We start from the raw sequence: 14,749 nt of genomic DNA on the forward strand, positions 1-14,749 counted from the left end.
ACACATGACTCAAAACTTGGACGAATAAAACCTAAAACTATCTGCATGACGAGAGTTGTGTGCCTTTGAGCAAGGCATTCTTGGTGAGGGTTGTAGGTTGAGAGTCTCCTCAGAGCTCCTCAGTCAGCATATAGTAAGTCTTCATTACTGTACTATATACAGTATACATCCTATCCCACCATCCCCCCATGTGAGATGGTGTATGACGGGTTCCTCTGGGAAACGTGCCATCAAAAAGACTCTGGCTTCCTACAGTAGCTACGGCAACCGTTGCTATGGTTGCCTACAGACTCGGCGTGCACTGGCAAATGCGTGCAAGTTTTTTTATGTATGCAGTATGTATGCTTCATATGATGACTATTCCAACTTTAACTGTGTGATTCAACCTCCACCTGACTGAGTTCATTCAGAAATACCTCCCTGTACATCCGTGAGTATCTGTGCTCCGCCTGTGGCGTGTGCTCCGGCATGTGATCGGCGGAGGATTAAAGTGTGATGGGCGTTTATCTTTGGAGCGCTGTAACTGTCAATCCCGATTAAGACACATGCTCTCTGGCCTCTTCCTCTACCTCCTCCTCCTCTTCTTCCCCCTCCTCCTCCTCGTCCTCCTCTTCCTTGGCAGATGGACACATTTGGAAGCACTCTGCTGCACCAACACTACCCACACTATGTAGCTCTGCCTCTGTCCAATGCTGAGGAGAGGAGAGGAGAAGATGCACTGCACGTTATAGAAAAGATGTGAAGATGAAGCGGTAGAATTAAGACAGGATGAAGAGCAAAGAGAGGAGGAGGAGGGAGGGAGGAAGAAGAGAGAATAAAGGCGCAGAATGAGGGGTTTAGAGCGAGGGTGGAGGGGACGGAGTTGAGGGAAGACAAGAGACGGAGGAGATGAGAGAAAGGCCAGAGAGACGGGGGAGGACAGTTGCTTCAGCATTAACGTGAACATCACTATCATGTCTTCTGACATATTTCACTAAATAAAACCGGCTTGTAGAGAGAGAGAGAGTTTGATCGTCGACAGAAGAGCTGTTTTTTGTGATCTGACAGCGGTTTAGCAGAAACTTGAGGGCTCTTGTAGAGTGAAACGTGTCTCTGCATTCTCTGTGATGAATCAGAGGAGCTTCACATCTACTTGGCTGCTGTTTGTAAGACGGTGTGATGGGGATGGGGTAGCCTCCAGCTTTGTATCACTGGCTTTGATTTGACAACAAATAGTGTATTTCACCCTAGCTTCATCAACGCATCATTAAAGGCAACTGCAGCCATTTAGGTGGTGATCAGTTCCAAGATGCATTGATGGACAGTAGAGGTGTAACGATCCGTTTTTACAACGATACGATACGCTTTCCATGGTCCCGATACGATTCAAGGACGATATTTGGCTCATCTAGAGCGATACGATACGGTTAAATGATTTGAAATCGATTAGCTCATTGTCTACCTTACTATGGTTAGAAAGAGCCGTCGTTTGTGTTTTAACAACGTTTGGGATATGAGTTATTGATCCAGGAAGTTCAAATCTGTCAATATCTTTCCTACTTTACCAAAGTTAGTTTTTCTGCAGTCATGTCTTCTTCCCTGAGACACACTCTTTTATTGTTTCAAAAAACTACGTACTGATCCATGTCCATCACCTTCAGTTACACAACAGCACCGTGCCTTCTTTCTCTTTCATACACAGCACCGTCCTCATACCATGGATGTATGCCTCATACGCGCTCTTACACAACTTCCGGTCGCAGAATATGAAAAAATGGACGTTTTCTAGTGATTTTATTTTTTAAAGAAAATGAAAATCAACCTGGTTTTTAACTTTAGCTCATCCCTTTTTGACCAATGTAAAGAAAAATGCCTTGTATTTAAATTTGAATATTTGTATTTTAAAATGAAAAATCAAATAACCACTCATTTTTTGTATTTTAATATCCCTTTGTGAAAGGAAAATCAAATGACCAAAAGATACATTGACTGATTATACAAACTGTTCAGTTACAGAAACAGGCAAAGATAACAAAAAGGAAAAAAAAAGTATGAAAATGTGCCATAAATCGGGGGAAATACGGGAGAATTGCGACCCCGGGAGGAAAGCGAGAGATGGCAATGAAAAACGTGATTGTCCCAGGAAAATCGTGAGGGTTGGCAAGTACGAGACAGGAAGCTAGCATGTATTGAGAGACGGACTAACACATTGTTGGTTTTGGCCTTTTCACAGGATTTATTAACTCTAAATATGCATCGCACATGTGTACAGTAGTAGATCCTGCATGATGACATAATGGCTTTATAGAGGACACTCAGGTGAGGCCTTTCACTGAGACATATTTATGTGTCTTCATCAGCTGCTAAAACACATTAATGATCAAACACAAGTATTGTTTAAGTCTTTAAATATCATTTATATTTAATAATAAAGGCAGCTCTCGACACATTCCAGTGGAGATGACCTCGCTATAGGCCATCTGGCTGAGACGGCACCATGTCGTCCGTGTCCAGTAAGTGTGAACTTTAGCTCTTCCAGGCGTTCCCGCCCATCTGCCCTTTAATTCTCTCTTTGCTTCTGCTTTCACTCGCCCTTCCTCGTTTCTCTTCCTACCCATAATCCCCGCCCCTCATCCAACCTCCGCCCACACACACATGACAACATCTCTCTGGCATCCCCCCCCTTTGCTCCCACTTGACATGTCATTTGTTAGAATGCAACACGCAGGCACATGTGAGCCCACACACACACACACACACACATACTGTATTATACACACAAACATGCACACAGTGACAGCTGTCAGTCAGCCCCGGGGCGTCATGGCAACAGCTTCTCGGCTAGATGTGGTGAGAAATGCGGTGTGTCCAGTGTGAGGACAGACCGGTGCTGTCTAAACACGGTTGGCTCGACGCTCCAACATGACGGATCTGGAGATGACTGACGACTGGCAGTCATTTCTCTTTTAACAGCGAAAAATCTGTTGATGATGCTCAGCGCTGAAAATAATAGTCACATATTTATGACTCCTCACAAGGCACCTAGAGGTTAGAGGTGGATATATGACTCACAAATACTGTTCATATCTTAGTGCCAGGGGCCATTACACAGGAAGTATCCCCATCACTTCTACTCCTCTGTGTCCACAACTCTAATCAAGATATCACGTATTGTGCCGTCGGTCTGAAGCAGCTCTGGAGAGATTCAAGGGTAACATCACACAACTAAATAGGATTAAACCACAGAGAAGATTTCCCCCGTGAGTTTTATGCGAGTATAAAAATCCCCTCGATTGATTTGATTCCATCATAAAGCAATATACACATAACATACTAACAAAACACAGATTCAATAGAGTAGGGACAAAATAAGGTGACATGAAATCAGATAGAAATGAATAAAACACAAACAGGATAAAAGCATTCATGTTAACTAGTGGTTAAGTGTTCAAACATCCCTCTGAATTAATGTGTGTAACATTAACACATTAGCAAAGTCAGTGAACATGTGCATCACGCAGGCAGAGGGCGATCAGGGATAAATGTGTTATAATCAACTGTGAAACTTCATTTGCTTCGATATTATATATAGAGATATCTGGCCCTGTTCACAGCTGGTATTAACATGCATCCTCAGTGATAGTGGACAGCTTCAAGTACAGGTGTGAACGCACTCAGGACGCATTGAGATCGGATCTTTCAGACCACATTCAGAGGTGTCCTGGGCCACATTAAGGACCGCCTACTCAACTGAGGTCCTGCTGGGATCCGCGGGGTCTCTGAGCTCCTCGTGTGAATAGACAGACAGACCGAAAACATCCGGAAAATGTCCAAAAAAAAGACTGAAAAATGTGTGGAAAAAGGCTGACAGATGTCCGAAAAAAATGTAAGAAAGAAATTTAAGAAAAATGTCAGAAAAATATCTGTAAAAACGTCCAAAGAAAGGCTGATATAAAGGCCAAAAATTCAAAAAATATGTCCAAAAAAAGGTCAGAAAAATTCCAAAAACTGTCTGAAAAATGTTATAAAATTGTCTAAAAATATGACCGCAAAATATCCGAAAAGAAAGTTAGAAAAATGTCCGTAAAAATTAGAAAAATGTCTGAAATAAAAACCCCAAAATTTTCAGAAAAATTTCAGAAAAAAAAGCAAACGTGAGCACTTGTCTGCTTCACAGCATGGAAACGGCTTCTGTGCTTTACTGTGTGTTATTGTCCGCTGGTACAATAACCTTTTAGCCTTTTCGCGTGTCATTTGTACGCCAGGCAGACGTTCACAGTTAGGTTCAGGCAAGAAAACTACTTAGTTAGGGTAAGGGAAAACATCATGGTTGGGCTTAAAATAAGTACGTAAACTAAGTCAAACATGCACAGAAACAACGTTACACTATGGAAAACATGTCACAAATGTCAATAAAAAACATGACAAATGTCAACATTACACACCCCAAAAAAAACACCAGTCAACAACGGTCTCCTGGTTAAAGGTCCTGTGTTTGTTGGACCCATCTACCTCCCCACCCTACCCACCGTAAGTGGTCTTTCGTGCTTTTTATTCTACGTCACTAACTCTTATCGTAGCATTTATACGCAGATGCGTTTACATTGCAGTCAGTACAGGATACATGGCGTACAAAAGACACGCGGAAATCAAGTAAGGCGTACTTATTGCACGCTAAACGCCTTGCGCATTATGGTGGTATTTATATGCCTTTTTGTGCCAACAGGCTGGATAAACCCACCGTAAACCACCTGCTCAGCACCAACCAGCAGACAGACACAGAGACTAGCTGGTGAACGTTGTTGAGCATTTAGCAGCTAAAGAGACAGATATTTCCCTGAAGAGTCGGTTCAGGACAAAACCGAGTTGAACTGAGAGTGAATGTTGGGCTCACTTTTGTCAGGTAGCCTGAAACACAACACTTTGATATTAATAAACTACTCTATCTACCTTTATACATGGCTGAGATCCAGCCCAACCGGCTCTGGTTGCGATACATTTTACGTGCATTTACTGTACACGTGAGCCAGATGAGGTATCCAGATCCAGATTACATGTGAATAGCAGGTGTAAATGGGGTCATTGCTCTCGCTTCTTTGTTCCTCTACGACATGATCACAGGTTCTCTGAGCACATTACAATGTGAAAAATGTAAATGTGGATCGAACTGAATTGTCTGCACTGTAATGTTGCTGCTCTCTCTCTCTCCCTCTCTCTCTCTTCCTCCTCCCTCTCTCTCTCTCTCTCCCTCTATCTCTCCCTCCCTCTCTCTCTTTCTCTTCCTCCTCCCTCTCTCTCTGTTCCTCTCTCTTTCCTTCTCTCTCCTTGTCTCGGGTGATCATCCAATAATAGCACAAATTATGCACAGCTGGTATTAATCAACACTGTCTAATTAGCACCTCAAAGCCACCTGGGTAATTGCCAAAAAAGAAAAAAAAAGCATGAGGGAAAACATGGCTGACTGTTCCTCCATCTCAGCCGGTACGCGCTGATCTTCAGTTTCATCTCAATCTGAAGTGGCTTCGTGGGAAATGTTTCTTCTCCCACATCATTGTACCAACAGTCCCACAGCAGCGATGGACAATGAGACTGGTTTGTGAGCATGAAAAGAAGCTTTTATGAGAGGAAGTTGCAGCAGGGTGTGACAATTCTTAGCTAAATTTACATTTTCATGATAAAACAGCCATAAAAGATGTTTTTTCTGAAGTGCTATAAAGGTGTGATGCAGTTTGATAATGTGCAGGTGTTGAAGAGTAAAATGTCTCACCTCAGTTTTTAGTGCTCAGTGCCCTCAAAGCATCATCACATCAGTGTGAAAGTAGCAAGAAATGTTGTCTTACTGTTGCAGATAAAATGACTTGAACGTCATGTTTGTTTGTTAAAGATCATTCCACCGATTCAACACATGAAGATCAGTTTACTGGTCACGTTGAGTGTGTGAAGACAGTCGTATAACGTCCTCTGTGGTTCTGGAGCAGGCGGCAACCTGAATTGTGAAACGTGAAGCCAACGCCGAAGTGCCTTAAACCTGCATTCTTTCTAACAGCCAGCAGGGGGCGACTCCTCTGGTTGCCAAAAGAAGTCTGACTGTATAGATGTCTATGAGAAAATGAGCCTACTTCTAGCTTGATTTATTACCTCAGTAAACATTGTAAACATGAGGTTATGGTCTCAATCACTAGTTTCAAGTCTTCTTCAATACAGCATGATGTTCATTTAGTAAATTATGGTCCCATTTAGAGTCAAATAGACCATAAAGCAGGGGATGCTTTAGGGCAGGGCTGCCTTGTGATTGACAGGTCGCTACCACGGCGTTGTCCGGTCTAGGAGTTGTCCGTATCTGCATCGTAGTTCATGAACATCAATTATAAACTTTTTGGTTGCCTAAGAAGCTCCAACCTCTCGCGTCACTTCTGGTTGCAAGAAACCAAGATGGCGTTGGCCAAAATGCCAAACTCAAGGCTTCAAAACTGTAGTTCACAAACCAATGGGTGATGTCACGGTGACCACGTCCACTTCCTATATTCAGTCTGTGGTGCAACTTTTATAACGAATAGCTGAGGCTCCAAACTTTGTTTGAAATATGTGGGTTTTTACCAGGCAGGGGAGTTGCATTATGGGAAATGTAGGATCTAGCGTTTTAAAGCTTTACCAGGAACAAAAAGTCAGGATATGTCGGCCTCTGCTGCTTCAATTTAGACAATTCTGTTGTTAATCTCTCTATTTAGTCTCCTAACTATATAATACTGAATCATTGTGTCCCTGTAAATATTATTTTACAATATCTATGATATAAAACAACAAGTTTCTGTGATGAGTCGGTTTTTGAGTTTATTTCACATCTGTCCCACATCTGCCCGTCTATGTTAATGTCACTATGTTATGTCTTTGTCAGCGTAAAGCAGCAGATATGTGAGGGTTATGTAACGCCCACAGCTGCAAAAAAATAGCTTTGGTTTGTCTTTATTGGGGTTACATTGTTAATTGCTTCCTGGAAATAGATGTCTCAATAAAACCCGTTGGTTGTCTCAGCGCACCACAAAATGTCTTTACAAAATGAAATCAATGAAAACAACGTTATGAGCTAAAGACGAGTTGGTGAAACACAAGATGTCAGCCATCAAACAGAGCAGTCGGAGCTCTTTACATTGAATACTACAGTGTTGTACTCTCAGTGGTATATAGAGTATTTCTAGCTGCTCAGAGTGCACAGTTGCAGTTTTGTCCGTGTCTTTCCCTGGGTAAAATGTGAGCAGTTCTCACTAGGTATTGAATGGGGTTAGCTCTCCGAAGGCCTGTGAAGGTTTGAGGAGGAGCGCAGTCTACAGGACAAGGTGACCCACTTCTTCCTCTCTCAATCCCTCGCTCCTGCACTCCATTTACTTCTTTCTCTTTAATCTCCTGGTTGTTCCTGCATGCGCTGTGGTTTTTATCTCTCTTGACTCTTCTTGACTCTTTCTGTCTCTCCGCATTACTCAAAAGTGTGTGCAAGATGCCAAAAAGAAGAACGTGGTTAAAACCTTTTTAGAGCTTTATATTATCTTTTAATGTATATCAAAGACGAATTTTCACTTCCCAGCCTGATCTCAAAGGCTGTCTTCGTGGCTTGACCTCATAAGAAAGGTCATTTTCATGTGTGTGCAGCCATTTAGCTTTATGTTTTCTGAGTCAATTAATAATTCACACCCATATTTATTTATGTACACTAAAAGTTCAACAGGTTTTTCATGTATTTATATTTTTGATTAAAATAAAAACTGCAGACTTCTGCTCCTTGAAGGCATTTGTTTTCCTCGATGTCTCGTTCCATCTGTTGTGGGAAGTGTTGTTACGGACGTTGACCACTAAGTGGCGCAATATTATCATGTCAGGTGCATCATCCGGCACCACTCTCGTCCTCTCTGTGGTCACATCTCAGCTCCGTGGATGGATGAAGGAGTGTTGGGGGATCCTTTTTTGTTTTGATTGCAGCTTTTTTATAACCAAATATTACACAGAAACAGAGAAATGCATCAGTAGATTCCTATTTAACAACCAGCACAGAATCAAAATTGTCTCTGGAGGACGTGACCGTTCATATTTCTTCTCAAACGCTGCCAAGTTGCAGGTATACGTAGCTCCCTGTGTGGTCTTTAGAGTGCCTTGTCTCTTACCCAGAATCCACTGCAGCTCTGTGGGTCAGAGCCTGCCCACATTCTGCCCCACTTACTCCTGCAAGACACGTGTCTGCCGGCCTCTGAATATCTCCTCTGCATAATTGGTTTGTGTGTGTGTGTGTCTGTATCCATATGCATGAATACTGTGTGTCAGAGGCTCTAGTGTGTGTGTGTGTGTGTGTGTGTGTGTGTGTGTGTGCTGACAGCCCCTGTTGAGGAAGTTCATAATGTTCCTTTCTTCTTCGTCTTATTGTTTTTCAGACTGTCAGAGGTTTGAACTTTGACCTTTTGAGCCGACAGTTTGAAATGCTAATCTCACGTATACTGTGTTCTTGTGTTCTACAGATTCTTTGCAGCAATATTTGAGTTAATTGTTAAGATGTCATTTTTTTGTGAGTACACCGTGATATCAAACGGAGATTTCAAGGTGACACGTGCATAATTTAATCCACGAGTTTTTTGCATAAAATTTTTTTCTTTGCCACTTTAAATCCTTTCTCATATGTTAATCTACCGGTGAACTAAATGCCAACCCGTCACTACTGTCATCTTCATATAACAATCCCACCCGTTTCCTATACCCCATTTTACACAGTTGAACATAAAGGGCCCTTATTTTCTGTGTTACATAAATGTGTCCATATCCACTCTTGAATGTTTTTTTTGTTGTATTTGTTACTGTTGTTGCCTATTTGCCCCTACTTTTTTATTTAGTTTTGTATTATTATCATAATAATATATAATATCATATATTATTATTATTATTATTATTATTATTATTATTATTATTATTATTATTTTTATTAATAATATTAATATTTTTAAGTATATATTTTTTAAATTATTATTATTATCATTATTTTAAAATTATTTTCATTTTATTATTGTTAATATTATTATTATTATTATTATTATTATTATTATTATTATTATTATTATTTTAAGTAATATGGTTTGATTAAGATTATGATTGTTATTAGTATTATCACTTTTCTTTTCCTTCATTGGCTCTTAATTTGAAAAAGAATAAAAACTAAGTAAATCTAATCCTCCGAAGAGGGGGGGTTGTGGCTATTTATAAATAAATAAATAGATAAGTAAATAAATAAATAAATGAATACATAATTGTTGCAGTTGTTTACAACTAATGCAGCAGCACTTCAAACTAGAACTTCATGACTTCACCAAATTATACCTGTTTCCTGCAGGACTACTGAATTAGGCGTATCTGTTGTTTTACCCACTAAATGTAAATTAGATTAGTTAGAAACTTTAGAAACTTTATTGTCCACAATGTGGAAAAATGTCTTTGCCTTCACCACAATTAACATGAGTTACAAATAAGACAATAGTAAGACACATTAAATCTTTGTAGTTCAATCATATGCAATCAAATACAGTTCCATTGGCCTATTGCAAATGTACAATGTGCAAATTCCGCAAATATGAGAGAAATGTGAAAGTTCAGTGCAGGGAGGTAGTTCAAATTGTGGGTACAGTGGACGGGACGGGTGCCTTGTTATGTGAAGAGCTTTCTTTTTGGTATTCAGTACTCGCCTGCTGCTTAGTAGCATCTGTGGTTTCCTCTATTACTATGATTTTACTGGCCGTGTTAACCAGTCTGGACAGTTTCCCTTTTTCTAATAGTGCTTTAATCCTGACCAGCGGTGTTTTCTTCTTTCCCCCTCTCCGTCAGTCCCAGCAGTCACAGCGAGGCGGTAGGCACCAGGAGGAAGCTGTACAGCGCAGTTCCCGGGAGACATTTTGTGGTGGTCCGTCCTTACATCGCCCAGGCCGAGGGAGAGATCAACCTCTACAAGAGCGACAGGGTCAAAGGTGAGTCGGGCTTTGTTGTTGTTATTGTTGTTGTCTGCTTGTTTTTTCATCCATAGCAGAGACTCTGATCTGCTCTGACCTCCACTAGAGCCAGTTCAAGTAGCAGTAAGTCAGCAATACACGTACAGTACACACCCAGACCTGACATCACATGTGTGACCCTGCACCCAACCAGGGGGGAAGAAGTAGGAAAGGTATCAGCCTCAAAATAAACGTTCCAAAAGTAAAAGTACTCACTATGCAAAATGGTCCATTTCAGAATAATATATATTATAGAAAGCCTTTTTTTTATGGTACACAATACAAACGAAATTAGGAGTGCTACACCTGATCAGTTCAGTTAGAAGACACACAAGAATAAAAACAGGTAAAACACCACAAAAACTAAACAACTTCAGCAAACAAACACAGGTTCGAAAATAGTTGTACAATAAATAAATAAATACAATATCATTATTGCACTTAAGTTAATGTACTTATTGCATTCTAATAAATAATAATATTGCACTAGTATGAATATAATTATTGAACTAGAATAAAAATTAATATTGCACTAGAATAAATGTAATATTGCACTAGTATGAATATAATTATTGCACTAGAATAAATATTAATATTGCACTAGTATGAACGTAATTATTGCACTAGAATAAATATTAATATTGCACTAGTATGAACGTAATTATTGCACTAGAATAAATATTAATATTGCACTAGTATGAACGTAATTATTGCACTAGAATAAATATTAATATTGCACTAGTATGAACGTAATTATTGCACTAGAATAAATGTAATATTGCACTAGAATAAATATTAATATTGCACTAGCATGAATGTAAATATTGCACTAGAATAAATATTAATATTGCAATAGTATGAATGTAATTATTGCATGATCCCATAGGTTTGCCCTTGAAAACGCTAGTTTTATTGCATGTGAGGGGTCATTCTTTTTTTTATTATTGGATTATGATTATTGATGCAGTCATGTGTAAAGACTAATTTTAACAATTGTATATACTGCTGGATAGCTTAATCTGTAATACTACTTTATAGTTTATATTTGTTGATTTTATTTTGTATTAATAATCTGAATCTGCAAATTAAAATGTGTGGTAAAAAGTTAAATATTTGCCTTCAAAATTAGGTGGAGTAGATGTGAATACTCGAGTAAAGTACCTGGATACTGTATTTAAGAACAGTACTTGAGTACATTTATTTAGTTAAACTCACCGCTGACCCCGACCAGAGAGAGAGGAATAGAGTTCCCCTCCTCTCCTCGGAGGATGAATGATGAATACCGAAATCAAACAGCAGATAAAAGGCACTGATTCATCGCTGCCTTCAGTTCATAATTGTGTCTGAGAATGAGACAACTGAAAATCAAGCAGCAAATTAGCATATCTGATGAAAACGAGAGTCTAAACACAGATGCAGAGGAATAACGTCGTCCTGATCTGCAGACATTAAGTAGTAAACCGTCTAAGAGCCGCTGCAGGTTGATGAACCGGCACAAAGTATATTATTTACTGAGAAATCAAAGAGGAGGGGCGCCCTGGAAGCTCACCTGGTAGAGCAGGTGCTTTGAATTCAACAATATAAATTATATTAACTAAATATCATTGAATCCTCTGAATTAACTGAGCAGATCATAATGATTGTTTTTATTGTGACGTATATGTCACATTAGGTTTTCCTTGACAATTTTAAGGTTAAAGGCCCGATGTGACAGACATGTCACAACGGTATTTATCTGAATTGTTTTGTATCAATTTGTTCAAGAAATGTGTTCACAACAGGTTAAATGTAATAAAGTAATAAAGAATTAGAATTCTTAAATGGCTTGAATCTTACCTTAGCAACAGAAAACAAGCTTTTTAATTTAGCTAGTTCTGTCACATATGTTAACCTGGCACACCATGACCTGTCACATGATAACCAGGATGCTCAGTATGTGTCACTCAGGGACTTCATGAGTTAAAGTCAAGGATGAAGCTGCGTAAGGAACTTTCCAAAGCATTTAAAGGACCTGTGTCACCATGGGTCCTTATGGGTTAAAATGAAGCAGATCTTTATCTACATAAAGCCGAGTTTATGCTCACTGTAATGTCTCCGGTGCGCGAGCTAAAAAATTACATCATGCATCAAAGTGCAAAGGCTCCACGAGTTGTCACAGCTTTTCAGACGTGACGGACACTATAAGATAAACACAAATAGCTTAAATTAAAGGGACTGTATGTAAGTTTTTACACGTATAAACATGTGTGAACAGGTTGTAACTTAACCTAAAAAATGAGACTTTCCGCAACTTTCTGGGTTTCCTCTATCATCCAGTAGAGTAATGTAATAGTAGTTTAATGTGAAGAATGCGGGACATTTTAATTTTTTTTCTGTAAAATTCAACGGATGTGATGCCATGCACGCTCGCGAGTGCCTTTAATTTCAGCTTGGATTACAGAGCTAACAGTGTGCAACTATAGCTAACGTCCACTTACACCACCAAACGACCAGCCTCCACCACAACTCAGACTCCAACACAAACTCCACGGATATACGTGTAAAAACTTACATACAGTCCCTTTAATAAGTGAAATAATGAATTAGAAAGACGGACAATTTGTTTTAAATGCTTTAAAAACAGGAGATCTTTTGAGTAAATACTTCCAGGATATTAAATCTTTCAACTTTTTTTTTCATTATAAAACATTTAATACTGGACTCTTTTCTTTATAGAGATTGTATAAAGGTGATAAAGTATGTTCATGAATATCAGATATGAGTTTACGGTACGTTGAGGGGTTTGGTTTATGGCGTTTTGCAGGTGAATTTTTTTTTTAAATTAGTATTTTAGTACTTTTTTTCCCCTTTTTTTCGAGATTGTTTTCGTAAATGCAATTTACAGTTCGTAATTACAATAGTTTATAAATGTATTTTTAAGTAGTTGAGCTTAGAAACAAACACAATAAGTACACTAGAGAAAACAACATCAGCATTCCAAATTGAAATAAAATTTTTAAAAAAATAATTAAAAAAAAAATAATAAAATAAAAAATAATAAGAATAATATTACAAAGGGAAAAAAAAGTAATAATAATAATAAATTAAATAAACAAATAAGTTAATAACTTCGTGCTTATTCACAGAATATTTTGTTCGTACGCCCTCTGGCTTTTCGGAGAATAATGCAGCAGACAACGCGTTGAGGATAAACGCCTTTGTGCGTGCTCGTATAGCTCGCCTGCCACGGCGCCTTGCTCGAGTATAAACGAGGCTTAAAACTGAGCCGAAAGGAGAAAAATCTATATTTCAGAATGCCCTTATAAAGACCAAAGGACCATTTTCCAAACATCTTATCACAAACGTCTTCACACAAACTGATTTTGGAAGAACATTTTAATAAGACTGTGAGCTCGTCAACATTCGATGCTCCTGCAGTTCACACTGTTAACGGATGACATTTAATCACAACCTCTAACAGATGTGGGAGTTTAAAATGCATCCAAATGTATCAGCTCCACGATGAATAATGTCTTGTATTGCAATATTTCAAACACCGAGCAGCTACTCATGTTTATTACATCCTTTATAACGTCCTTTACTGCTCTGGGGATAGTTGGCATCAATTTTCATATACTGTAGGAGACTTTGTATAAGCAGAAACCTTTGCCTCAGTGTTACTTTCTATTCAATTTAAATGAAATGATCTCTGGGGACGCCGTGTTCTGTTCCTTCATTCTGTGCTCTGAATTCATCTCTTCGTACCACTTTCCCGACCACTTTGCTCCGCTCTCTCTCTCTCTCCCCTCGGTCCAGTTCTGAGCATCGGAGAGGGGGGTTTCTGGGAGGGCAGCGCCCGCGGCCAGGTGGGCTGGTTTCCAGCCGACTGCGTGGAGGAGATCCCGGCCAAGGCCACCGAGGAGAGGAGCTGTAAGTCTAATCACACGGGGCCGCATGGTTGGAGGTGGGACATTGACTTATGTAGGACACGCACTGTTTGCCATCACCCAGTTTTTTGGCGAGAAAGAGAGAGAGAGGGGGAAACAAAGAACAGAAGCTCAGGCTAAACGCTGAAGGCTCCTGAGGCAGCGTGATGGCACGTGGTCTCTTTTTTTCTCCAGTTCATGAGCTGCATGTGTCTCTGCTCCTCTGTCTGCTTGTCTCCCGGTCTCTCTCCGTCTCCCCGGGCTGCGGTGCACAGAGATAAGCGCTACATTGCCCTGCTAACTCAGCTGTGCTCTGATGTCCTCTGGGTGCGAGCTAATGAACATATCACGCCACGCTCCGTCCCCCCATACACATCACATTCCTCCCTGTCCTTGCGATCCCTCTCGCTCGTCTTTGTGTGCTGCTCGTAGTGAGCGCTGTCTGGAGCAGGTTTTTAGAAAAGACCCGTCTTCCTTCTGTCTGTCCTGCTCTCTTCCTTGTTCCATAATGGTTTTCATCCCGTGGTATTCTATTCTCTGACAGTGTTTAATTATTGACATTATCACAAAGCACAGTGTTGCTGGAGTCAACTCCCCCACACCCACCAGCTCTCCTAGTCTTCCCTGCTCTTAGGAGTATGTCAGCAACGATAGAGGCAGATGGGGGGGGGGGGGGGGGGGGCAACTTGTTCTTCTCTCTCTCTCTCTCTCGCTGCTTGCCTTCTTCTGGGTGGCTTATTTTAAAGCCTAACCCAAGGCCATTGGCACGGGGAGCTCCTCTCACACTGTGCCACATCCAAATTGCCCCCAGGTCTGCCTGCAAGAGAAAGCCTGTCAGGAAATGGGAGCACA

The 14,749-nt window shown here is 40.1% G+C and overlaps 1 protein-coding gene across 4 annotated transcripts in view; it reads left to right on the plus strand.

Annotated features, from left to right (window-relative positions):
* The window catches only part of LOC119503463 (SH3 and multiple ankyrin repeat domains protein 2-like), a 236,632-nt gene that overhangs the window by 142,926 nt on the left and 78,957 nt on the right, over positions 1 to 14,749 (plus strand). For all 4 annotated transcript variants that reach the window (XM_037795273.1, XM_037795280.1, XM_037795288.1 and 1 more), the window contains exons 13-14: positions 9,832 to 9,971; positions 13,788 to 13,901. In XM_037795273.1, the coding sequence (XP_037651201.1) occupies positions 9,832 to 9,971; positions 13,788 to 13,901 (254 nt within the window). The remainder of the gene's footprint in view (positions 1 to 9,831; positions 9,972 to 13,787; positions 13,902 to 14,749) is intronic.

The sequence above is a fragment of the Sebastes umbrosus genome, chromosome 2 (assembly GCF_015220745.1).
Source record: "Sebastes umbrosus isolate fSebUmb1 chromosome 2, fSebUmb1.pri, whole genome shotgun sequence".
Classification (NCBI taxonomy): Eukaryota; Metazoa; Chordata; class Actinopteri; order Perciformes; family Sebastidae; genus Sebastes; species Sebastes umbrosus.